The 27,109-nt window shown below is 45.1% G+C and overlaps 1 protein-coding gene across 2 annotated transcripts in view; it reads right to left on the minus strand.

The window, feature by feature from the left end:
• The window catches only part of DCAF5 (DDB1 and CUL4 associated factor 5), a 101,784-nt gene that overhangs the window by 1,386 nt on the left and 73,289 nt on the right, over positions 1-27,109 (minus strand). For both annotated transcript variants that reach the window (XM_024739596.1, XM_024739597.1), the window contains exons 8-9: positions 17,354-17,481; positions 2,407-11,106 (exon numbers count right to left, since the gene is read on the minus strand). In XM_024739596.1, coding sequence (XP_024595364.1) covers positions 9,334-11,106; positions 17,354-17,481 — 1,901 coding nt within the window. In that variant the 3' untranslated portion in view covers positions 2,407-9,333. The remainder of the gene's footprint in view (positions 1-2,406; positions 11,107-17,353; positions 17,482-27,109) is intronic.

Genomic DNA, 27,109 nt, shown 5'->3' on the forward strand with positions numbered 1-27,109 from the left:
CACTAACCCAGACAGTAACATTGCAAGGTAAGCCTCATCTCTACTTTGTATAGCCTACAACCCCAGGCTACCCTGGACCCTCACAGTCCCCCCTACCATGGCCCTCATCTCTCCCTGACTCACTGTTCTGCTATTCTAAGGTGGCTGGGCTCTGACTCAGAGCATGGGGGAAGGAGGTTTCTTGGCACCAGCAAGGGACGCAGAGCTCAGGAGACAGTTGAGAGTTAGAATAAGCTTGTTAGTTCCCTCTCTGCTGGGACTGACGGGAAGCAGCAGCAGGAGAGAAATGCCCAGAAGTGGGCGGAAAGGGGCAAAGGAGGGTCTGATCACCAGAAGGCAGGGATGGTGTAGAAGCTGCTTCTCAAATCTCACCCTCTGATCTCACTGCCCCTCACAGAGCAGGACCCACAGCGTGTCCAAGTGGGGAGGACTGAATGTCAGAAGCAGCATGGAAAACTGGGCAGCTGAAACTCTCCTAGGCCTTGAAGTCACACTGAGGACTGAGAAGACGAAAATCCTTGTGACCGTCAGCTCAGCAGGTGTCACAGATGTGTGCTGGGCTCAAGCTTTCCCTCCACCCCCCCTCTGCAGTGACCTGGTCCTTGAGCTAAATGCTGCTCATAAGAGGGGGAAGGAAGGGAGACTGGGGAGGGGAACGCTCTAGGGAGGGAGCCCATAGTGCACTTGGTGTGGCGGCAAGGAGAGCATGAAGGAGGAGACCCCGGGGCTCACATGCCTCCTTTTCTGGACTGGGAGCTCCACTGGATGGCGCTGGCAGGACCACAGTGTGCAGCTGAGCAGGTGGTGCCTCCCATCGCGCTGGGAGGGGCCGGTCATGTGGACCACAGTGTGAATAGCAACCTCTAGGGTTAGGCACTCCACAGGCTGCAGGGTATAGTGGTCCTGCCCTCCGGGCCTAGAGAACACCTTAAAGAGGCTACCAGCTACTCTAGATTTTGAAGGTGGGAACACTTGGACTTGAGCACCGTCCAGGAATTGAAGAGGCCTCCTGAAGAGGCCGCCATCGGTCATAAGGTCAAGTGTTACTGGCAAGGGCCTGGCCAGAGATCTTCCTGACTGCCAAGGCCTTGTCCCTGGCCCCAAAGGCACCCAGGGCTGAAATGGTAGAGTCCTTGATCTTTCCCTGCATCAGCAATCACAAGAGCCAATGCCCATTAAAAAGAGAAAATCTATGGACTTCCCTGGTGGCACAGTGGTGAAGAATCCGCCTGCCAATGAAGGGAAAACGGGTTTGAACCCTGGTCCGGGAAGATCCCACATGCCGCAGAGGAACTAAGCCCGTGCGCCACAACTACTGAGCCTGCATGCTTCAACTACTGAAGCCCGCGTACCTAGAGCCCGTGCTCCGCAACAAGAGAAGCCACCACAATGAGAGGCCTGCACACCACAATGAAGAGTAGCCCCCACTCACCGCGACTAGAGAAAGCCCGCGTGCAGCAACGAAGACCCAACACAGCCATACATAAAATAAATAAATAACTAGAAGGTCTAAGTGATCTCGGACACACATGAGCCAATCCTCTTGAATGAAGTCAGAGCTTTGCCTCTTAAGCCTGCTGCTCCAATGGTTTCATCTATTTCCTAAGCTCGACTGTTTTCCAAAGGAGACCCCAGAGGCATGCTAACCAGTGGTCCTCTGTCTTTTCATGCCCCCATCCCTCTTCCTGGTTCCCCCTGGCTCCTGTTGTCCAGGGTACCAACATCAGGATCAACCCAGCCAACCATCCTCTTCCCTCCCTTCTGAGTGGAATCCAAGAACTGTCTTTTCCCTGAATTCTTCATACATATTGACCTGAGAGATGAAGAGGTAAAAATAGCGTGGATGTTTAGCGGGAAGGGGCTCCTAACCCCCACCCCTCTGGGATACCTCCAGTGTACTCTCCTGTCTTAGGGGGAAGCGAGGTTGCCGACTGGATCCCAAATTAGGGGAGAAGAGAGAGGAGGTCAGCAGGTCAGATGTAGCTGCTGACTGGACTCAACTGACCTCACGAGGGAGACACAGAGCACCCCGACTCAGTAGGAGCCCAAGCCTAGGACATCTTCTCTGGTCTCTCGGCAGAAAGACAAGCTGGGGAAGTTGTAGGATTTGGACACTGGCCTGAAGAGAAGGACAAATTTGCCTTTGTGTCAACTCTTGCCCCCATGGTCAGCCAGATCGGAATGAGGCAGAGTCTCTGCCAGCTCTTCCACCTACTGGGGCTGCCCAGCCTTCCCCAGTAAGGCTAAACTAGGTAGCACCTGCCCATGGAATTCCAACCCAGGCAGGTGCTTGAGGAACAAAGTGCTGGAATTTCCTTTGAGCAGGGAAGTTTAAGACTCAGGTAAAGATGAAGGGGTCTGAACAGTAAGCTGCTTCTCAGAGCTGGTTTAGGAAAAAGATCTTACCAGGACCCAGGAGCCAAGAGGAACACAGCAATTTGAACCAGTCTTCTTTGGCCTGCAGCTGGGCAGATTCCATTTAAAATTTGTTCCTTTCTCTTCTGGTCCTTGGATGCTTACAACTGGAAAAGTCTTCTCCCGTTGTTGAGCGCTGGTGTACCTAAAACCTAATGACCTCAGTTCCCACACTCCGGTCCCTTTGATCTTTTCTTCCAGTCTCCCAACATGTTTATTGCTCCCCTCTGAAATTCACCCAAGAGATTTGTTGACATTTCTTGGCGCTGAAACATCAAGACGGCATTCAGCAACCTAGGAGCCTCCAGAGTTGCTGAGAGGTGCAGGGACAAGTCACGTTAGTCTGAGTTTAAGGGCCCTGGTGCTGATTTTCTGGGGGTGAGGGTGGTCCAAGCTCAGCGGACCCTGGTTTCCCTTTGCACAAGGCTCTTCCCTCCTTGCACTTCCTCCTTACAGGCCATCTTCAATCCCTTGCTACAGCTGCATATTGACATCAGAGCCCCCGCTGGAGTCACACTGGTTGAGGGTGGGAAGATCAAGGAAAGAAGGTAAGCGTCCCCTCCAACCAAAGAACCACATCTAGAAATAGCAAGATGTGAGGAAAGCACCAGCCTCAGAGGCCAGGCCAAGCCACTCTCCATCTCAAAAACGAGAGCACTGGACGGGATGATACAGCTAAGCACCCCTACCTCCTTCAGGACCACTCTTCCCTACCCTTGTTCTAGCTTCTCTTCTGGCAGATGTGTTTTATTTGAAAAGCTTCCCCCCCCCCACAAGTATAATTCCACTGCCTCTTTTCCACCAGCAATTCAAACCCCTCCTCTCTCATATTCCTCTGTCTGCCCTCTCCAAGGCCGCACATGTGCTCTTAAATCTCTATTCCAGATCTGTCCTGAGGGTTTAGTGGGCCGGGACTGAACTCTTGACCCTTTTTCCCCTTGGCCTAGTCAGACTTCTGTTGGCTTTTTTACGGTTTAGCTTCTTCTTGAATCAGATGTTACAGAATATTTAACACACATACACATGCAAAACGGTCCTGCATGGAAAACTCCGGTCAAAACTTTTCTCGGGCACAAACACAGAACATTTCCATGGCTTGCCACTTTTCTGATTCTCTAGGGCTGGCCCAGTGCCAGATCGGGGAATTTTAACTCTGAAGGCCAGAGAGAAGTTTGCTGTCCCAGCTCCTGAGGTCTGGGTCATCTCCAGTACTACCATATTAAGATTGCAGTTTAATGAAATCTGCTAGTTCTCCCCCATCCCCTGAAGACTTGCTGTAGTAAGCAAGGATCTGTGGGCCCTGTCAGCCAAGGCTGGCTTTTTTTTTGAAGCTCTCAGACAGAGCCTTTAGACAGTTGGCTTCCCAAGTTGGAGGCGATGTCTAAGTCCCCAAACTCAGCTCCAGTCAGGTCTACTATAATGGGGATAATTTACTCTTTCCTGTGGTTTCAGAGTAAGGTTTGCTAATAACAGTAAGTTCTTTCTCTGTTTCTATATTCCTTGGCAGACCCCATTGAAAAAAGCCTTCTTTGTGGTGTGCACGTTGCTTTCAACAAGCACTGAGAGCAGAATAGAGAGGATATGCTAATGACAGCAAGCACTTTACTTCAGTGTTTTCCATACATCAGGCTCTGTTCTAAGCCACACACACACACACACACACACACACACACGTGTGGCCACATGTTTAACACTCTAACAATGTGCTGAGACAGGTATTCTTCCCCCCATTTCACAAATGAGGAGCTTGAGGCTCCGAGCAGTTGTTCACTTGCCAAAGATCTTGGCTCACAGACTGGTTCTGGTGGGCATTATAGGGATGGCTCAGGTATGAGAACTCATTGGAACAGGATGTAGACAGGCCATGAGATGGAAAGAATGAGATTTTAGACTTAAGAGGGACCTCCATTTCACAGTTCCAAAGAGTCTGAGTGATTTGCCCAAGGTTCATGAAGCTACTCCACTGAAGAAATCAGTACAGAATCCACTTCTTTTGCTACTTCAATGCCACTTCCATCCGACTCACAGGTCTCTCTTAAGAGGAAGAGAAAAGAACAGACATTAGCTTTAGCAATTTAAGGTGGGGTCTTGGAGACTAGAAATGTTAGAAAATACTGACTCTGAGACATGAAGAAAAAATAAGTTAAAAAAGTGGTAGGGGGAGGCCCCAAATAGTGTCACTAGCCATAGTGCCTAGGAATAGTCCAACAGGGAGATGTTTTCCCTTTGAAAGCCTATGCCAACTGCCAACAAACACACACTCACCTGTTTTAGGTACATGTTTAAGTGTGCTGGTGCTCAGGTCATTATATGATTGTTATTTCATGGAATTTATGCATTCCAGCAAAGGGAATTTCTCCCAAACCAATCCTGCAGTTTTATTGACTTCCATTTTAAACTTGGGATTTTACTTGGGGAGTTTTTTTTTTTTTTTTGGCTGCACTGCACAGTTCTCAGGATCTTAGTTCCCCGACCAGGGATCGAACCCGGGCCCTCAGCAGTGAAAGAGAAGAGTCCTAACCACTGGACTGCCAGGGAATTCCCTTACTTAGGGATTTTCAAGAATCTTTATGACCTAGTGTTTTAAAGGCCAATCCATCGCATGTTCAATACTAGTTCTGTGGATCTGGAAAGCAGTTTGAAGGCACCTAGCATTTCATTCCTTCTATTGCAGTCTTCCTAACCTCCTTCCCTCCAAATGTCTTCCATGCCAGCTTCCCTAGACGTTCCCAAGAACGTCTCTCATGCTTAAGGATCTGGATTGGCGCCCAGATATCTTAGTGTTTTATTGCCTTTCTCCAGCCTTGGTGGAGGTACTAACAAAGCCAGACACGGGGAGTCTTGAAAGCTAGCATTCTGTACTTCAGCTGGAATATTCCATTAGCTCATGGCTTTGGGTTCCAGAAAAGAGTCACTTCCCAATTTTAGTAATACGAAATACTAGATATCTGATTTCCTTACAACGTGACTGTCTTGTAGATAAGCACTGCAGGACCCTTCTGCACAGCTCAAGTAAACTCTGTTGAGTGAACAGAACTGAGCAACTCCTCCTGTTGTCCCTGGCCACATTAGTGCTGGCCCCAGTGAAGTTTATCTTTGCCTGTCAGCCTCCATTCTGAGAAGCATCTTATCACCTTTGTACTAACAGTGAATTGCAATCAGGGTGCAGATGGCTTAGATTTTCTTCTCATATACATCTTTCTTCTGCTGCATGTGGGAAGCACTCTGTTCTTTGAAGAATTTCAAATTTACTTCCAAGCCACTTAATGTTATTTTTACTCTAGTATGAGTGCTCAAGGACAAATGAGCGCTTAGACTGAAATACCCCACCTGAGAGAAACCACACAGCTTGTCCGAAGCCCTTATCCTGCTGCTGTGGGCAAGTCTGGACTCACCGAGCCTTACCTCACCTTAGTATTTCAACGCTGGCACATCGTCTTGCTTAGGTCCTAAGGGAAGGACAGTCTTCCTTTGGAAGCATAGATTTTCCTCACAAGAGTCTTGCTTGGCAAGAATTTTTCAGTTAACTGAAGGAGGCAGCTTTACAGACAGGATATATATATAAGGTGGGTTTTTTTTTTTTTTTTCTGTTAAGAAAAAAAGTTTGCAATGCATGTCTGGGACAGGACAGGAAAAGCAACTTGATATTTGGAAACATGAGAAAACATAATTCTTTGGAGGCTGTTTGTAATGTCATTTCACTGCATCATTCCCTCAGTTCCAGCTAATAAGAGTCAATTCCAGGATTTCACTATCCTGAGTCCGTCTAAGTCTGGTGAAGGAGACCAGTTAGGTACTTCCTCCTACCCCAAATGTTGTTGCCCCAATGTAACCTTTGTCCCAACACCTAGAAGTGACAATGATCATTGGCATAGATGTAGTGCACCACAGTTTTTCTTCTAGTCTTCAGTGTGGCTCTGAATCAAGTTTTCAATTAGGCAAGAATTAAAACAGGAAAGAAATGAAGGAGGAGGGGTGTCTAAGCAACCAAGTCTTCCCTGGAAGAGAAGAGGAAGCCATTAGAAGTGAATAATAGGTTTATTTGCATATACACAAAGGAAGAGCTAGCGTTGCCGGGAGAGAGGCGGGGCTTGTGAGGAGGTAAGGCTTCAGCAGAGGAAGGCACCTTGACAAACAAGGGACTCCGGGCTTAGTAAATCAAGCGCAGTTGCAACCTTCTTTTGCCCCAAGCCCACTACTCATTTAACTCATTTACCTGTTGTCCTAGAGACATGGGAATCATTTACAAAACCAGGTGGAAAATAAAGTGGAGGGAAGGTTTTATAAATCTGGACCAGCCACTTAAAATTTTATGTACAGGATGCAGGAAAAAAACCGTAAGAGGCACTTTTGAATAGCTCATAACCTAATCAGTGCCATCTGCCCTGTTAGTAAAAATACCTATCATGGAAGAATCTGAGGATTAAATGTGCCTCCAAAGTTGGCGTCTCAAGTTTAGGCGAAGGGACCCTGGAAGTGGTAGTGGCAGGAACTACCACTTCTGATATCTCCATGATCAGAAAGGAGATTTCTGGAAATGAGAGTGGAATGGCTACAGAGACAAGCATTCCTCAGCCTGCTTCTGTGGGTATGCTGCGGGGCCTATCTCTTGGCAAGCTGAACCTGGGATGTGTCCCAAGGATGGAAGCCATCCTTGCTAAAAATGTCTTTCTTGGACACTAAAGCTGAACCAGAATGAACTTTGACTTCTCTTTTGAGTACCCAAATGAGATAACGGCTCTTAACATGAAAAGACCAAGTTCTGCATTTGGGAACAGTAACTACCAAGTGGCTAGTTCCCAGCGGAACTTTACTTCTTCTCCAGAAAGATATGCGGATTGTCCTTAGAGAAGTCAGAAGTGGCTAGCTACGGACTAGATTAAATAATATAAAACAAAAAGATTGGGAAGGGGAATGCTGACTAGGAAGGGGAAGAGAAACACACACTGAGTGATTGTATCTTTTTTTTTTTTTTTGTATATAAAGGATTAAAAAATTCCAATTTAATAAATTTTGGAAAAGCAAATGTAAAATGACTTGGGCTTATAAAACCAGAATTTACAATTATCTGTGAATAGTCAAAGACAAATCATAGAACCGTTTTGATTACAGATTAAAGTAATTCTAATGGTTACAGAATCACTTTCCCACTCCCCGGTGAGATTACAGTTGTTAACTTGTAAGCATCCCCACTGCTACTCACACTCCTTGGTCTCCTTCTCCTAAGCCAATGTTGTTACACCCAAGTCACATCACACACACCAGGCACGTCTTGCTTTTAACAAAGCTTAGCAAGGTGATATCTCCTTTTGGCTTAGATCAACAACCTTCATTTATAAATAACCCCCCTTCCCCCAGTGACTAAATTCACCCAAGTCATCATCCTCCACAGGCTGTCTCCCCTTGGTCCCAGTTCCAGTAGGACAGGTCCTTCCCTAAAAAGAACGCTGGATCAGTGAGGCCACACCAGTCACATGCTAGGTCCTCTCTAAGCCAGTGCCGCTGGTCTCCTAATTGTCTAGCACCTTCGTGCTCAAGAAAGTTGTAGTGTTCTCTCTCTCCCTCATTTCTTCCCAGTATTCTCCTGCCTTTTCATGACATCCACGCCAACAAGGTATCTGTCATCCTAGGTCTTCCCGTCTTGTACAGGCCTTCATTAATAACCAAGTGAGTGTGACCACCACTGCAACGCTGAAAAGCTCCTGGTCTTTTCCTCTCTCAATCTTTACCTACCTTAATGAAACAGAGCCACTGACTCCTCTCTCCATACTCTCTGCCTCCTAACAGACCTACTCAATAAGAATCTGTTACTTCGAGATGCCTCCTGCTCTGCAAGATCCAGTCAGAACACCACAGTCTCTGTGGACAGCGGCAAGCCTGAGGGAAGATGCCAGTTCCACCAATTCTGACCATTTTGGGTTGAACTAAATGAAGGCAGTACCATACTCTGCTCTTTCCTATACTCCTTCATTAACGCACCTGTAACATTCACTTTAGTAGTCTGAGCACAAATCTCTTGAGAGCTGTCTTTCCCCTTCTTTCAATATGCCTAGATGCCACCACAGGAGTCAGGAAGAGCCTGCTGGCTTTCTGAGTGCCTCATAGGAACTAGCACCTAACTTGTTAAAGTGTTACCCACAACTAGTTATATTTTATGGCCTCCCTACAGTATGGTATTGCGCCATCGCTCAATTTGCAACCAGTGAAATTTATCAGGGGTCTATCTATGTTCTCTCAAATCTGATCTTAAGTGCTAACCTCTCATTAGCATTAAAAACGCTCCACTTTTAGTACATCTACATTAAATGATCAATGAAGAAGTGCTACTGAGAAAACATGGAAGATTTCTTTAAGAAAGGAACCATGCTTTCCTTTCCAGCACAGCCAGTGGGCTGAAGGCCTATTTCCATTCTCGTCTCCATTCTTTCCGCATAAATCCACTACTCACTGGCAACACAACCTGATTTAGCAGGCACTCATTATTAAGACCAGAACACCTATGGCATGTAAATGGGGTGAGATGGCAGAAAATACAGATCCATAGATCCTTTCTGATGGAGAAAAGAAAGAAAAGTCTGAGACAATGAGCTCACACATGCCAGCGCACACACACAAGAACAAGTCAAACATCTCCACGAGGATCTACTTTAACAGAATGAGCACAGGTACACTGTGCTCAAGTCTCACTAGGAAGGAGTCACTTGGATTTGTTTCCCTTTCTTAACACAGCACAGCCAGTGGCCAGCTAAACATCAGACCCATTGTTGAATAGAAGGGAGCAGCATCAGACACAAAGCTTCAGGCCCTGGTTTTATGTGCCTTTAATACTATTTTTCCTTTCCTCTGTGTTCACTAAACAGGATTTAAAAATTTTTATAAAGCTACTTTTCATAGCTTTTTGTTTTCCCTTTGTATTTATCATGTTTTTAATTTCTTCTCTGAGGAGGAATTCTCCGAATCTGTGTCTTCCAATTCGATTCGGTGCCTTTTGAGGCCACTATGGCCATGAACAGCCCTGCTGCTGTCTGTGTCTGGGGGGTCAGTGGGGTCCTCTCTCGTTCCAGCACTGGGGGTCTCACAGGCCATTTCAGACCCACAACAATCTTTGTGTAGGAGCATCGCTGTCAGGGACAAGTTATCATGATCAGTGTCCGAACGTCCTGGGGACGAGCAGGCCACCGCCTCCAGCTCCCCAAAGCTCTGCCCATTGCTGTGGGGATGAGGGGGCCGGGGGTGTAAGCGCCCATTGTTGTGGTTGGCACAGATGGTTTCGAGGCTCCTCTCCTCACTGTCATCAGACTGGGTCCTCAGACAGTTGCCAGACCCGCTGCTGAGAGCAGAGCCAGATGCCTTGGGGACAGGAGGGGAGGGTGGCTCCTCAGCCCGGCTGCTCAGGGCCTTGCTCAGGGCCTTTCCATTGAGCTTCTTGGTCTCAAAAGAGTGTTCTACAGAGCCACCAGTGTTACTCGTGTCCTGAGAGGTGTCCTCTGGTGCCTCAGCCCAAGGGTGACCGCTGGGCTCATGGCCTGGGCCATTGCTGGGATTTATGGCAGAAGTCCCTTCTTTAAAAGCGTCCTTGCTGTGGCCTGCGGGGGGCAGGTCCTGGCTCCTCTGGGCCATGGTCGTGTTTAGACAGGCTTCCTTACTGGAAGAAGGGGCTGGGTTGTCTTTGTGGCTGGTTCCTGCTCTCCCTTCATCTGCCTCCCCAGACACAAGCGAGCTCTCTCCCTCTTTGTTATTTGAGTAGGAGATATAGGAGTAGCGGAGCCACTTGTAAGCTTTATAAATCTTGCGCTCAACTGACTCTATGTCGGAAGTTGGCGATGCTCGGCTTGGCTGAATCTCCAGAGTGGACGTGCTCCGCTCAGGAGAGGAGGTGGGGGAAGAAGAGAGGTCATCTACTTTGATCTGGGGGTAATCATAGTTGTCTTCTCCAATGCAGGTGTCAGTGGGCTTGGTCGGGGCACCAGGCCTCTCCTCTCGAGGCATCTTCTGCCGGCGCCGCATGGCGTTCCGCTGCCGGGTGGACGCTCGCCGTTCATTCAGCTCCTCCTCATCCTCGGAGCTGCTGGGGCTGCCGGAGCTGCTGGACTCGTCTTCAGGGCTGGGAGACCGTGGCCGGGGGAAGAGATCTGTGTCCAGTTCAACCTCACAGGCATTCTCTTCTGAATCGGACTCGTTGGAAAGAGCCAGGAGGCGTTTGTCCTGGTAGCGCCGCAGGGCAGACAGGCGCTGCTGGCGAGTGGTGGCATCCTCGCACGTGGGCGGTGGCGGAGTTGAAGCCACCACATTTGTGGCAGTGACCCGCAGGGGCCCCAGGTGGAAGGCGCTGTCAGCAGACTCATCCACTGTGGGCGGAGGGGAGCGGGGCAGCGAGGCCGAGGACTCGGAGTCGGTGTAGCCCGAACGCTCACTGACCCCTGCGTGCAGCTGGAGGATGGTGCTTTCGCTGAGGTCGCTGTCTGAGTCGGAGCTCCAGCCCTCGATCTCGCGACGCACTAGGGAGTCAAAGAAGGCCATCATCCGGGGGTCTTCCTGCACAGACTGGTTGGCGTAGTCGTGGGACAGGCCACTCCCACTGTTCAGGACAAGGCTGATGTACTCTTCGTGGGTATAGAGACAGCGAGAATCATCCTCAATCCGACCATCCAGATCTCCGGTACATCCTGGCTGCTTGTATGGGCTCCAGATCTGCACAGAAGGCGAAAACAAAACCAATGAGGGCTGATTAGAATGTATTCTAAAGCTGTCGGCCATAAAGAACACTAAGGCAGATCTTCCCCAGACCCTCCCCGTCACTGAGCCAGGACTTGGTAACCAACTCTAAAAATATAATCCAGACTGGATTACGTGGGCCACATATGAAAATGGAAGCTTCCAGATTCAAATGTGGGACAAAGCACGGTCTAGGACACAGCATTAGCCTAGTTTCAGGAGACCCAAGTCCTGTCTCTAGGCCCAGGATAAACACACACCCTGTCTGCCACTACCCCTCTTCCCTTTAGCCTCTATTAGTAGCTTGGAAACTACAATAACCTCCTTCATAATCTCAGAGCACAGAGGATGACTTGAAGATGGGCCAATGTGTTCAAAGCTCTCAGAAGACTGGAGAGGTACCACTTTTCCAAAGTGAAAAGAGACCCAGCAGTCAGTCCTCTGCGACAGTTAATATTTCAGCCTATAACTCTACTTCTCCCCAACTGCAACATTTCTATTTTAAACTAATGGGAATTGCTTACTGGAGCTTGATAAGAATAGCCAGCTGCCTACACTGCAGTTCCCTCTTGGACGTGCAGGCATCAGTTACCCAGGAATCTGGGTTCTCTTAACCAGGGAGCTGCTGGCTTGCTCCCCAACTCTTCTGTTAGCTGCAGGAATAGGTAGGACACACCTTCCAAGACCACAGACCCATCCCTTAATACCCTTCCACTCCATGGTCAGAGACATGGGCGCATAGCCAAAAGGTGGCAGAACTAGGATTCAAACTAAGGTCTGTCTGAATGCAAAAGCCCAACTTTACAAGTTGAATAAGTTATGCAAAAACGATATCCAAGGTAATTAAGCTGTCACTGCAAATGAGAACGATGAGCTTCACCTGACTGCCAGACTGGTCCAGAGCAGCACAGAGAAGCTCAGTTACATCAGCTGGTAGTCATGGCAACTCAGATGCAATTCCAGATGATTTTCTTGCCTTGACAGGCTGGTGTCTATATTTAGATAGCACCCAACCCAGAAAACAGTGGCTCCTCATCCCCTATCCTCTATCAAGACAATGGCTTTGTTTCGGCAAAGCTGTCCAAGGACAAATTTGCCTTCTTGTAAGCACTGTTCCTGAGGCCCTTTCCTTCCGTGATTTACTTTGATCTCCTGGGAGACAGTGTTTCTTTGGAGGATCCCCAGTTCAAGAGGGGCTGAAGAAATTTTCTAGGCTAAGTGTCTTCACCAGTTCCCAACTCAGATTCACTCCTCCTTCAACTTTGTTCCCTGCCCACAACTCCTCAGGTGTTCTCCCATCTCCAGCTTCATAAACTTACCCAGGGGAGTTTTAAGGCAGTGGTTCTCAAACTTTGGCATGCACGTGAATTACCTGAAGAATAATTAAAATGCTGACTCCTGGGACATGCCTGGTGGCGCAGTAGTTAAGAATCTGCCTGCCAATGCAGGGGACATGGGTTTGATCCCTGGTCTGGGAAGATGCCACCATGGAGCAACTAAGCCCGTGTGCCGCAAGTACTGAGCCTGTGCTCTAGAGCCTGCGATCCACAACTACTGAAGCCCGCGCGCCTAGAGCCCGTGCTCCACAACAAAGAGAAGCCACCGCAACGAGAAGCCCGAGCACTACAACGAACAGTAGCACTTGCTCGCCGCAACTAGAGGAAGCCCTACACGCAGCAATGAAGACCCAATGCAGCCAAAAATAAATAAATAAATAAATAAATAAAGGTGTTTTATCTTAAAAAAAAAAAGCTGACTCCTGAGCCCCACCCTTAGAGATTCTGATTCAGTAAGTCATGGATAGGTTACCAGGGCTCTGCACTTTTACTTTGTACTCAAGGGGTAAATGGGGGGACCAACTTTTAAGAAACACTGGAATACAGTTAGCATAAAATAAGTAGCAGAAAATAAAGGCTTAGCCTGAAGCAATTCTCAAATTCTTTGTGAGACTCAATTTTCGGGAAACATTTAGACCCGGCCTTCAGCAATGGCCCAAGCTGTAAATGACTATCTCTGCCAACGGGTGTCTCTGGGAATAAAAGTTTGGTGGCTTAGAAAAAAACTGAGGGGGGGACTTCCCTGGTGGTCCAGTAGCTAAAACTCCAAGCTCCCAATGCAGGGGGCCCGGGTTTGATCCCTGGTCAGGGACCTAGATCCCACATGCTGCAACTAAGAGTTCACATGCCACAACTAAAGACCCCGCATGTGGGAACAAAGATCCCGCCTGCTGCAACTAAGACTCAGCACAGCCAATTAATTAATTAATTAATTAATTAATTAAAAAAGAGAGAGACTGAGGGGTCCAATAGGCAAAGCCTTTAGGGTGTTTTGGGGTCTTAGTCTATATTCTGGGCTAAAGTTCTCACGCCCCCAGTTTAAAAATGGAAAATGTTACTAACCATGTTGCATAATATGAAATCTATATGTACTTCCCAGAAACTCAGAATTTAACAGAATCACAAAATGTTAATGGTGAGATTCTTGCTGGCCCAACTATCCAACAAGCCTAGATTTTAATCTACTACCCAGCCTCCTATATCTTCACTTCAGGAATGAAAATCAAAATACTGAAAGTTGGCATTTATATGCGCTCTGGAATGTATTAAGCTGAGGTAGACTTTCATTCCTGAAGCTTGGAGTAATGGAACAAAACAACGCTGGATCAGGAGGCAAGAGTCTTGAATGTGGGTTCCCACACAGCTCTACTTCGCTGGTGACCGTGGGTGAAGCTCAGCTTCCTTATCTAAACAGTGAAATTAGATGGGTCTCATGCAATCCTAAGATTCAGAGCAAAACAAAACCCCTGTCCCAGACGGCGAGTCTTCAGTCCTCAAGGGACTTGCCACACAGCGCTGTGGGAACTAGGAGAACAGGTAGGAACCCGAGCCTCAACACTTCACGTGGCCCAGAGCAAATGACTTCATCCTTGAAACCTCTTTCTCAGCTGTAGAAATGAGAATGATAAAATGATATAACGTATACCAAAGCACCAATAACTGTGGTGCTTCCTCCTCCGCTTGGCAACTGAATACCTCAACTAGAAGGTCTGAGACTCATCCTCAAAGAGACTTTTGAACAGCAGAAGCATTGACCATCCCGATTATGTTAGTCCTTCCTCATCCCTAAAATATCAATTTCAAACATTTGTGAAATTGTTTGTTATTTTTCTTACACTGAAAGTCAACAACTCAGAAGTGAAGCAATGAAAACACAACTTCCTGTTGCATGTTAAGTGTGGCTAGATGTTTCTCTTCATGGGGGGGCAAAGTAGGAGGGATGAGAAAAGTAGGAGGGATGAGCAGCTTTCTCTTCAAGCCCAGTGAAAAGTTTAGCACAAGAGGCTGCTGAGGAAAAGGATGCAGTTCAATTCTTATTCAAAGCATCATCGAAATGGAAAGCAATTTAAGTAACAAGTGTTCTGATCTACACAGGTGACCATGACATGCTTGATGTAGCATCTCTAAGCCCTCTTCTCTCTTTGTGCTATCACACTAAATTTAGACATTTGCCCACCTACCAAGAAAAACTACACAGATAGAGACTTAAGCTGTTATTCAGGGATGCTCCACACTCTCTAATCCGGATTCCAAGACTTCCTGGGCCCACCTCTGGCCTACCATCCCTGCCTTACATCTTAGCCCTCCCTTTCTGTGCTCTTTACTTTGGCCAAATGATCATTTTCTAAACTGGTCCTACACTTTGCTGCTTCTGAGCATTTATTCATGAACACACCGCCTGGAATGCAGTAGGTGATCAATAAATATTTATTGATTCAGTGAAATAATTAAATGTCCATTCTCTCTCCTTAGAATGGTCCTCCCATCTTACTCCTTTCTTTTCTTTTGCAGGCTTTTTCCTTCAAAATCTAGTTCAAGTATTACCTACACTGAGATTACCCCAGATGGGGAAAAAAATTTCCCCCTCCCCACACAGCACTGTTTCTATCTCTTATGTACTTATTGCATTTTTCATTACCTTTATTTCTTGTCTCTCCTACTGGGTCACCAATTCCCATGGGGACCTGCATTACCTTTCTTTCTTTGTGTTCCTCACAGGGCCTAGCACAAATTGCACACAGTAGGTATGGTTCACAAATACAGGGCGAGTAAATGAATATTGGTCTTTGAGGAAAAAAATGCCAGCATTTGCTCCATCTTGCTATCTCTTATACAAAATGAACCCCCTTTTTTGCTAAGTGTGGGCATTCAAGGGGATAGAAGACCTGTTATGGGTGAGAAGAGGCTGGCCCTGACAATAGGGACTCTTCTCCTCCAGGCCAGAAAGGCATCAGTAAAGGACAAGTCAGGGGGAAGGTGGAGTGAGTAGAGAGAGAGGTGGAGAGAGAAAAGCAGGCTGGACTAGAATATGGTGGAATGATGCTCTTTGAGCCACTGATCCTCTCAGAAACAGCAAACAAGAAAGTGACTTTTATTAAAATAGTCAGAAATTGTCAGGCACAGGTAACTTACAAGGCACTCTTAGGTGTCAAGTCACTGTTAGCGCCCTCACTTGACAGATGGGAGACAGACTCGAAGGGCTGCCCAAGGGTACTAACTGTACTGACTTAAGGTTTTAAATGGCTAAACATGCCTACTGGTGAGGCAATGTTCAGACCTCACTGGAACCTGAAAGCAGTGAGCTCCATAGTTTAGTCTGAATATTTTCACAGAGAAAATATTTTCTTCTCCTTCTTCTGAGAACTTGGCTAGTTTCCAACCTATGACCTTTCGGGTAAGGACTCCGGTTGATTAAACAATAATCGGGGAGACTTAGCACAGAAGCATCCCAGAGTGTACAGCCAAGCAGGAATCTCTGTTCTAAAGGAGATGCTCAAGCAGAGCTCCCTGAAAGAATGATGTCAATGGGCCTAGAGAGGACATGCTACTGTGCCAACCCATGAGTCACAGGCTGAAGGAGAAGGGAAAACAATGCAAGGGACAGGGGCAATTCAATGACTGCCCAAGTGAAGGACTACTGAGATGATCAAACCCAGCAGGGGCATCAGGCTGCCTGCTGTCTTCCCGCTAGCATGGTAAATGTGGCAGTATACTAGGAAGAACAAAGAACAGGGCTCTATGCTAGCCTTACCACTAATTAGCTGTATAATTAACCCCAGACAGTAAATTTACAATTTAAACCTCATCGTCTACAAAAGGAAAAGTCAGTAAAAATGATCTAGAAGTCCTGTTCTAGCCCTGTTTATTTATGGGTAAATAAATGTATGCAATCTTGAAAGTCAGCCCTGATCCACAGGACCAATAAAATCTAAATAAAGGAAGTTGGAATAAGGACAAATAAAAATATTGACCCATACTCCAACATTACATTTTTGATAGCTTCCTCTGCCTCAGATACAAGTTGTATAGTTTTTTGGGTTTTTTTAAAGAATGAAAGAAAATGAAAACTATCAATTTGTTACAAATCAATTTTTACTTTTCCCCTGAAACTCCCCTCAGGTTTTCAATGTCATTTTGGGGAAAACAAAGAGGAGTTTTATGTTTTGCTGGGGAGGGGGGATATCATCTATCCTTATTTAATAGTCATTACAGGGTCCTCAAGAATTTGTCATTTGCCCTGAACCCTCATTTTCTGAGATGTGGAAAAGGGTTACTAGCAACTGGAATGTGAGTGATGGGCAGCGGGCCATCCTTCCGTGGATGCAGGCCAGGCTGGGTCTCTCAGTTGCAAGCTCTAACAATATTCCTTGGCAGGGTTAAGTTCATTCAGTCAATGTGCAGCTGATGCAAGTGTTTAGCCTCAATCACAACCACACGCAGTGGCTGATATGCATGTGGTTGTGATATTTTGATATGTCCTGAGACAAGTGAGCTATGGTTCCGGTAGTCACTTAGTTATGAGGACGGCAATTAAGGAAAAGTGCACACAGAGTAACTTTGGGGATGATAGCTTCTTTACCTCCACATGGGGTTTGGAAAGCAGAATTCATCAGACTCCAGATCAGAGACCATGGAAATGTAGTGGCATACAGGTAGTATCTAGTTTTAAAACCTAGTGATTATTTTTTAAAATGGCCCTTGAAAGGAGGGTTTTAAAACCACCCTCTTTAACATCAAGTTTTCCACATTTTATAATATGTCAAAACAATTGAGAATTCTGATAGACCTTCGGTATGTTTAGCTATGAGGTCCTACATACATTCAGTTTTTTCCACTTACGAATTGCAATAATTTCTCTAAAAGGACAAGAGGGTAAGGTGCCTCACCTTGATGATCTTTTCTACACCAGAAGAGCAGATCATGTAGGTGTGGGGGTTAAATCGGACCTGGTTCACAATAGACCGATGCCCTTTCAGCACCATGAAGGCTCCGTTGACCACCCTACCAATGCCACCTGGGAAGACAGAAGGAAACAAAAATCAAATGACGAAACAGATGGCAGTAAACAGGTTCCAGTAATGGCAAACAAACAGCTCTGAACCAGAGCCGAGATATTTTATTAACTATACCACCAGCAGAATGCTTAATCTTACAGATAAAGATGCTATGGAAAGAAGGAAGATGAAATATCTCTCGGCATATGTGCTCTTACCAAGAGCCTTTATTTAGTCTTTAAACATTGCCCACGCCCACCCACTGCAATTCCATTGTCAATGAAGCCACAGCCACTTAAAACATTTCTCAAGGTTTTGATCCCCAAGATAGAATCCAAGTGTTACCTTAAAAAAGGCCAGTCATAAGCAAAATGAGACTGAACTGCTTGAGAACAGGTGGCAGCTGAGCCAGGGACATGCAGAACCAAAAGCATGTAATTACTTAAACGTGCAAAAAAATCTCTGATCCAGTTGCCCTCATTTTCTATAATGAAAACAGCAAACAAACAAAAACCTCTGGGAAAATAATAGAGAAAATCCCTTCTTCACTCTGATGGCAGGGAGAACTAAGGATAAAGAAAGGAGATATGGGTCACTTTCATAATAAGCAGAGCCCAGGTATTGAGAATTAGAGAGTGTGGGCCCTTAAATACACCATGTATGGAGGCCATTGATAGAAAAGCTGTATCTTAAGGACCATCCTGTAGGCTTTCTTCTTCAATGATGGCGAAAAGTACCAGAGGCCTAGAACTTATAGACGAAAATGTCATCATTTATGAACTTGGGACAATCTCAAAGGTTCAACTTCACTGGTAAGGGCATCACATTCACACAGAACAAATGCACCCAAGTTCTGAATAAGGTCGCTTCTGAGCAGCCATCAACAGCTCAGTACACACCAACTGGCAAAATGTGATGCATACAGACACAAACAAATGAGTGTTCATTTATTTAAGCAATGAGTGCCTTCTTAGACCCTACCAGGAGCATGGCACCACTAGGGCACAAAGTACCATCACGCACTATCTCAGCTCCACACGCCTCCATCCCAGTCCCAACTCCACCTTGTTTAAACATTTATTCCAAACGTTTCTCATCTCAGTATCTGGAGGGAAAACGGCCAGAACAACATCCCTTTTCCAGAAATAATCTGGTTCTGCAGAAGGTGTCTTCTGCTTTTGGCCTCCTGACAATTCCTCCTTCACCTCTTCTGCCTCATGAAAGATATCCCTCTTTATTGACGTGTACATATCTTTTTTTTTATGACAGCAAGAGGTTTCAGACTGTACTGATTTGCTCCTTGGTGGTGCCAACTTGGCTAGCACCAGGTGCTTACTCTACTTTGCGAGTGACAAAAATACCCTTTGCCTAAATTTTCCCCCATGTTTGACATTATTAATATTTGAATTATTCAGGATGGATAATGTATTTAGAGCCATTCATATTTCAGCCCAACATCATCATGTTTGTTAATAAACTATAAAGGAAAAGAAAAGTAACTAGGACATAGGTGTGTTTTTATGGAGACAAAGGATCAGGAAAGGTTTAAGCACCAAAGGTAGGCTGCCTTGATGGGAACCCCTAGGCAGCCTGAGTGCACTAGGTTCCTAGGGTGGAGTGGGAGGAGGGGAAGGTAACCTGAGCCTAGTCAAAGTACAAAGAAACTTGAGAGAATTAAGGAAAAGGGATCCATGGGAATCTAAAACAGTTGTCTCAATACAGTGATCTCACCACCCCAAGGAGTTCCTTTGGGTGAGTTTCTTTTCTACATATGGTTGATTCAACAAGTAGCAGTCCTGCTCATGGATCTCTTCTCAATTCTATGTTTCCAACATCCTACTCCTATTCATACCCACACTGGGGTGGTCACTAGCAAAGAAACTTATGGTTGAACCTAGTACCAATCTCTTGTTTAATCCTTCTGCCTCTAAGAAAAAGAATTTAAGTGACTCAGAGAATTTCAGTGACTTCTTCCAAGTAGCTAGTAAATGGCAGAGCCAGTATTTGAACCAGAGTCTGTTTGGTTATAATGCCTAATATCGTTCCCTCTGTAACAGTGGCATTTAAGAGATGAAAAGGTTTGAACAGGGGTGGAGTCAAAAGGTTATAACTGATTTCTAAATCCTTCTGGCAGTCATTGTACAAGTTGATTTTCTTTTTAAGTCCTAAATTTAAAAGAGGGGAAGAAGATTCTATCCAATGGTATTGTGATTGCAAGCTCTACAGTATCAGCACAGGACATTTCATCACATTGCCAACACTGAATAGTCTATGAGAGCAGAACTGGATCTCTTGCACACCCAGAACCTGGGGTGCAATGCCTGAACTAAAGCAGGAACTTAGTAAAACTAAAGCAGGTATCCATTGTTAAATGGATAGTGTTTCAGGAGAGGGCAATTCTAGAATAAGTACCACCAAAGGAGGACAGTTAGAAGGTCTCATGTCTTAAAGAATCAGCTACCAGAGAACTAAAGTTTATCAACTAAACCAATCTTTCTGTCAAAGATGACTTAGAATACAATTACGATAACTTTCATATCTAAGGAATAACTGAAGGGTATCAATGCTTGAAAATTCAAACCATGGAAAAACTGTTTCTAATGCTCTTTCAAGCACTGTGACTTCATCTGGTTTCTCTTCTTGGCAGCAATTTAAAAAAAAAATAAATTTATTTATTTTTGGTTGTGTTGGGTATTTGTTGTCGCACGCGGGCTTCCTCTAGTTGTGGCTAGTGGGGGCTACTCTTCATTGCGGTGCGTGGGCTTCTCATTGTGGTGGCTTCTCTTGTTGCGGAGCAACAAGGCTCTAGGCACGCAGGCTCAGTAGTTGTGGTGCGCGGGCTCTAGAGTGCAGGGTCAGTAGTTGTGGCACATGGGCTTAGCTGCTCTGCGGCATGTGGGATCTTCCCAGACCAGGGCTCAAACCCGTGTCCCCTGCACTGGCAGGCGGATTCTTAACCACTGCGCCACCAGGGAAGTCCCTTGGCAACAATTTTAATAAGAGATTATTTCTCCTTCTTCCTACCCAAATGTGTACCCAGAAAATCTGAAAATGAAGAGGAAGTCAATAGAGCCAAGAGACAGAAGGTGAAAACAGGTACAGGAAGTATTGCTGCCATCTGTATAAGGTAACCCAGGCTGCGTACAGAGAATCATAGCAATGAATGGGCTTCAGAGAGGTTCTCTATAGTCCCTCTCCTGGTTTCCAGGCTTCAAGTAATTGAATACAGCTGCTACTGTACAGTTTACATACAATGATTTTTAGAGAATAGATGTTTTATCAGTTCTGGAGATTTGTATATACCAGATAAATTTCTTTAGTCTGAAATGGCTAATGTCAAGATGCCAATACCAGTACGACCTTGGGGCCTCCTCTCCTCCATTATCTAACCAGAGCCTGCTCATCAACAGGAGAATCGAGTTGGAAAAAGTTAGGTGGGGAGTATTTTTGCCAAGAACTATATAACCGGGCTTCCCTGGTGGCGCAGTGGTTGAGAGTCCGCCTGCTGATGCAGGGGACACAGGTTTGTGCCCCAGTCCGGGAAGATCCCACATGCCACAGAGTAGCTGCGCCCGTGAGCCATGGCCGCTGAGCCTGCGCGTCCAGAGCCTGTTGCTCTGCAACGGGAGAGGCCACAACAGTGAGAGGCCCGTGTACCGCAAAAAAAAAAAAAAAGACAGATATTGGTATAGGAAATGCTGGAAGCATGGGAAAACTTCATCTGGTAGCTCTAGACTCGAGTAGCAAACAAAAGCCTGCAGAACACACTGACAGGGCACGATGGGAAGCAAGGACATAAAGGAGTGGTACTACTTTGCAGGAAAAGAAGTCAAAAAATCAGGTAACAATGGTTATTGCCATGATGCAATGGACTTCAAATCTCTGTAATTACCTAGTCCTTCCCTAAGCAATAAGACTTGGGCATGGTGATATTCACCAAAGAATCCAATGGTTAATTCAGTTCCCATCCTAACTCGTCTTATTTGACTTATTAGCAAGATTCAACAGAATTGCCTCCCCTTTGGCACACGTTTTTCACTGCCCTCCTAGGATCACCCTCTTTTGGTTTTCCTGCTACCTCACTGGTGACTCCTTGTTGATTTCCCTTTTTGGCTCTTCTCCCTGGCTTTTTTTGGGGGGCTACTCAGCGCAGCATGCAGGATCTTATTTCCCCGACCAGGGATCGAACCCATGTCCCCTGCAGTGGAAGTGCAGAGTCTCAACCACTGGACCACCAGGGAAGTCCCCTCCCTGCCTTCTTAACATAAGAATGCCTTAGGGCTCAGTTTTTGGTCCTCTTCTCTTAAACTACCTATACTTCACTCACTGCTGATCTCAGTCACTGGTGTTCTCATCCAGTCTGTGGCTTTAGATACTACCTATATGATATCACAAAAATTTTTATCTCTAGTCCAGGTCTTTCTTGAACTCCAGACCTCCATACCTCTAACATCCAAAGTGTTTATTCAACAACTCTACCTGGTTGTTTAAGAGAGATATTAAACTCTACCTGCTTTCCCTTTCTCCCCCAATCTAATCTATTAGGAAATCCTGATAGCTTTACTTTAAAAAAAAAAAATTTATTTATTTAGGCTGTGACAGGTTTTAGCTGCGGCATGCGGGCTTCTTAGTTGCAGCATGCATGTGGCATCTAGTTCCCCGACCAGGGATCGAACCCGGGCCCCTTGCATTGGGAGCGTGGAGTCTTAGCCACTGGACCACCAGGGAAGTACCCCCTCCCCCTTTTTTGGCTTTACTTTCAAAATCTATCTAGACTTCAACCCCTATTACCTTGGTTCAAGCCACCACCACAGCTCACCTGTGTGAGAGAATCCTACTAGTTCTCATTTCTACCGTTGGCAGCCCCACTCCCACTATCTACCCTCAACTCAGCAGTCAGAGTGATGCTGTTAAAATAAGTCAGATCATGTCAATCCTCTGCTCAAAATTCTCTAATGGCTCCCCACGTCACTCACAATAAAAGCCTACATGATTGGACACCCTATACCCCATTTACCTCTATGACTAAGTCCTACTATTCTCCCCTCAGGCACATTCTCACTTCAAAACCTTCACACTGGTTCTACCTGAAATGCACTTACCCCCGATTTCTGCAAGGCTCTCTCACCAATTTGAGGTTTTGTTCAAATGTGACCTTCTCAGTGAGGACTATACTGAATATCCTATCTAAAATTACATTTCCCTGACTCTGTTCCCATACCACTTTCTATCCCCCTTATTCTGCTCTATTTTTTCTTTTTCCAAAGCACTTCTAACCTTTTAAACATACTATATAATTTACTGTATCTATTGTTAATTGTCTGTTTCCCCTGCTAGAATGTAAGCTCCATGATGGCAGGGCTCTTTTGTTCTTCTGCTGTATCCTAAGCCTCTAGAATAGTCTCTACCTAGTACATGGTAAATTTTCAACAAGTATCTGATGAATGAACGAAAAGGTGTGAGTGTATTAGACTGCGGAATATAAACATGCAGGAAAGAACCCAATCTCCATTAGTGGGCTTCACCATCCAACATGCGGATTACCCAAGTGTCTTTCTCCATCTTCCTGCTGTCAACTTTGTGTGTTTCTTTTATTGTGTTTTGACTATAGTTAAGAGCAGAGAAATAAAGTAGCTAAGATCCTACTTATCCTTCACAGTCCTCTGAAGGCTAATTCCATGAAAGCTTCACTGATGCCCCGAACCTCTTCAAGCCCTCCTTAATCATCGTTTTTATGGGCTTTGGATCCATTTTTAAATTTAGCGTGCCCATACACACATACCCTTTTCTCATCCCTCTTAGACTGGAAGTTCTTGGAAGGCAAGAAAGTATTCATTTTTCAATCACCCATAGGATTTGCATAATGTTTTATCTGAGGATACTCAGTAAGTGAACAAATTAAAGTAAATCTCATTATTTCCTCTGGAACAAGGCTTGAAGCACAAGGCTAAAGCTGTTATCTACCAAAAGGAGGTTTGGTAAGTACCTGTCCAGGCAATTAATCTATTTCATTCCTGACTCCACTGGTAGAGTTAATGAGGAGCCATGAGGGGCAAGGGACTCTTTCTTTTCCTCACATATCTAAAAGAGTTGTCCAAACAACCTCTTAGTAATTCCAAAAGGCCCTAGTGAACACTCCCAGGGCTCCAAGTTTCAAACCATAAAGAGAAATACAATCAGGGTACTGACAATACAGAGAGAGCAGTGGCTGCCTCCTGGGGATCCTGTAACCACTTAAGAGTTAAGAAAAGCCAGATGGGACAGCCAGTGCTGTCAGTAAAGCTCAAAGAGCTCCACAGACAGCAATGCTTAATTGTACAAAAAAAGTCAATTACACTAAGTTCTTCTTTCATCTGTACTTCACATGTGTTTGCAACCAACTACTTGTGGCCAATTAAAAACAGCTGTTCTTCCTATTACATGGGAGGAAAAAGCAGATGCCCAGGCCTAACTCACTGAGAGTAAATGCATGTCTAGAAAAAGGAGTAGGCACACGTATGCAGGCCCATGGAAATACATTTACAGCTGTTTCCAGCCGACTTCAACAGCCTACTGTCAGTGGGGGGTGGCTGCAGTGACCTGGCAGTGAAGCTGCATGTTTTCCCCTCTATTCAGGGAAAAAACTGTCGTATAACTTCCCCCCTCTTAAACTACTGATGAGTCAAGAGCAGCCTTGATGCAAGAAAATCTCAACTGACCATTCAGGAGGGCACCAGATGAGCACCATGGCTTGGTCTCTAAGGAGTTTTTCAGAGGCAAGTTAAAAGGGAGAAAGCTTTTAAAATGAGGAACAGCAACATTTAGTAGCTACTGAGCACCCTCACAATATCCCTAAGAAAGCAGATATCATTACTACTGTTGTTATTGTTTGCATTGTTAATATTCTTATTTTACAGATGAAGAAAGTTTGGCAAGATTAAACAATTTTTCCAAAGCCTCCAACTAAGAGACGAATGCATCAGGAATTTAAACCCAGGCCTACCAACTCTATTACATTCTGCTTCTTTCCATAAATAGTAAGGTCTTAGTGTAGAGGCATATCTCAGGGGAAGCAATTCTATCAGTGAAAACCCTAAAGTCCTTTCCAACAAGAATTAGGGAAAAGGGAAGGAGAAGGCCGTATGAATATTTTCCAGAGACACCAACATCTACCAAATGTAAACCCATTACGTCTATTACCTAGGTTACTAGGCAGCAATGCTCTGGAAATTATGGATCTATGGGCATTGATCTTACACACAGCAGTAACAATGTCTTACATTTGAAAGCACCTAGTTTTCAGAAAGCCTCCAAGGCTGTTAAGTCATCCACAATATGAGGTGGTAGGGCGGGGGGTGGAGGTAGCAATTTTACAGAAGAAACTGAGACTCAGACAACTGCTGTTATATAACCTGCCTAGAATCACTCAATCATTTGGTTACTGGAAGTACTGCAGACTTGAATCCAGGTATGATCTTAAGCCTAACGCTCCTTCCCATACACCATACTGGCTCTATAGATAACGGCCAGCCTGTTTATTTTATCTTCAGAATTATCACATAGAAACAGATGCTCCTCCTACGTACTTCGTAGGTGTAAAATATATTCTGATGGGCTTCTTTGCTACAGCAAAATCCCCAGTTCCTTCCTCTGATTTTTAAAGAGGTTTTGAGAAATGAGTAATTATTTGACATCAACTAAAAAAATTGAGCCTAATCCTCCAGGTAGGAAGTTTTACAGTGGGTATTAGTTCTTACATCTTGAAATGATTGAGGAAGCCCTATGTGAATTACTTAGCCAACTGGCTAATTCTGTGTTGTTTATATAATAAATAAACTTCATCTCTTTGGAGTTTGTGTAGCAAAAAAATTTCTCCAGTGATTGTCAGTCTTTCTGAACAGGAGAATGGAGAAGAAAAAGATGCTCTTGCTTGTGGCTCACACTGAGAAGCACACAGCAGGTATTCAATAAATGCAGATTGCGTGTCATCTGATTATGCCATTAAGGCATATAACAACAAGCCAGCTTCCTCCCATAGCCTGCCTCAGTATCTTACTTTCAACTGGCATGAACAGAGAGAGCGAGCTCAGCCTTTTCCAGATTTGTTTAAGTCAAAATGGCAGTAGATTAGATGAGGAATTTCCTGACAGATTTTTCGTTATCTAAGCATTCAAAGCTAGAACACGAGGCCACATTTAGCCCTTTTATGTTTGGCTTGCTGAACCTTTCTAAATGTTTTTAAAAACTATGAACTGCCAACATTTAAAAATAGAGAGCCTACATGTAAGAACTTTCTAATCACTGGAGTTGCCCTGGGGCAACAAGCACCCTATCATGGGGGGCAACCTAGCAGAGGGTTTAAGTTATTCCTAAATAAAAGTGTACTTTAATATATGTAAGTTATAACTCAAAAAAAAATTATTGTGGGGATATGTATGTGAACAGAAAATTCTACAGACCACTGATCTGGGCTAAATACATGCAGCATGTGAATGCTTCTGCTGGGATATCATGTTTTCATTTTTATTCATTTAAGAAAATTTTCTTTTGTGATTTATTCTTTGTCCAATGTTTATTCACTAATTTTTTTCTTTTTCTTTTTTCATCAAGGAGTATAAAAAGGATACAGAAAACAGCATAAAAAGTATAGCTTAGGAGCTTCCCTGGTGGTGCAGTGGTTGGGAGTCCACCTGACGATGCGGGGGATGCGGGTTTGTGCCCTAGTCCGGGAGGGTCCCGCATGCCGCGGAGCGGCTGGGCCCGTGGGCCATGGCCGCTGGGCCTGCACGTCTGGAGCCTGTGCTCCGCGGCAGGAGAGGCCGCGGCAGTGAGAGGACCGCGTACCGAAAAAAAAAAAAGTATAGCTTAATGAAGTTTTTTAAGGTGAACACCTGTATAACCCAGGTCTCAAGAAATGGAATTTTTCCTGGCCATTCAGAGGCCTCTATATGCTTCATTCCTATTACAGCCCCTTCCCTCCCCTAAAGAAATCATTATCCTGACTTGTACATTAATCGCTTCCCTGCTTTTAAAAATAATTTTATTCATCCAAGTATGCATTCCTAAATAGTTTATTTATTTATTTATTCTTGGGTCACACCGTGCAGCTTGTGGGATCTTAGTTCCCCGACCAGGGATCGAACCTGGGCCTTCGGCAGTGAAAACTCGGACTCCTAACCACTGGACTGCCAGGGAATTCCCTTCTAAATACTTTAGTTTTGCCTGTTTTTTGTTTTAATGTATCTTTTGGGTTTCTTATACAATAGATTTTCTCCTGTCCATCCTTCCTTTTCTCATCAAAATGTAAATACTTGTTGAAGAACACAGATCATTTGACCTATATCCTCACAACATAGTACAGAACACTCCTCTGTCCTCTGTGCTACCTGCAAATTGAAAGCTGGATCCTGAGGTCTCATTAGATTCAGGGTTATTTTATTTTGCAAGACCTTAGGCACCATCGTGTCTCTTCATCAGGAGACTCTTAATGTCTAGTTGCCTTTCTTTTTGTGATGTGAACAGCTGTAGATGCTCAATGTTTAGAGGCATTAATTCACTGAGGGCTGCTAAGTGATTATATTAAAATTCTATAATTTCTTTTTTCTAAAATGTCTTCTATTTTACCTATAATTTTGAAAGATATTTTCCCTGGATTCTAGGTTCCCTAGA

Source organism: Neophocaena asiaeorientalis, unplaced genomic scaffold, assembly GCF_003031525.2.
Source record: "Neophocaena asiaeorientalis asiaeorientalis breed wild unplaced genomic scaffold, Neophocaena_asiaeorientalis_V1.1 scaffold348, whole genome shotgun sequence".
Taxonomy (NCBI): domain Eukaryota; kingdom Metazoa; phylum Chordata; class Mammalia; order Artiodactyla; family Phocoenidae; genus Neophocaena; species Neophocaena asiaeorientalis.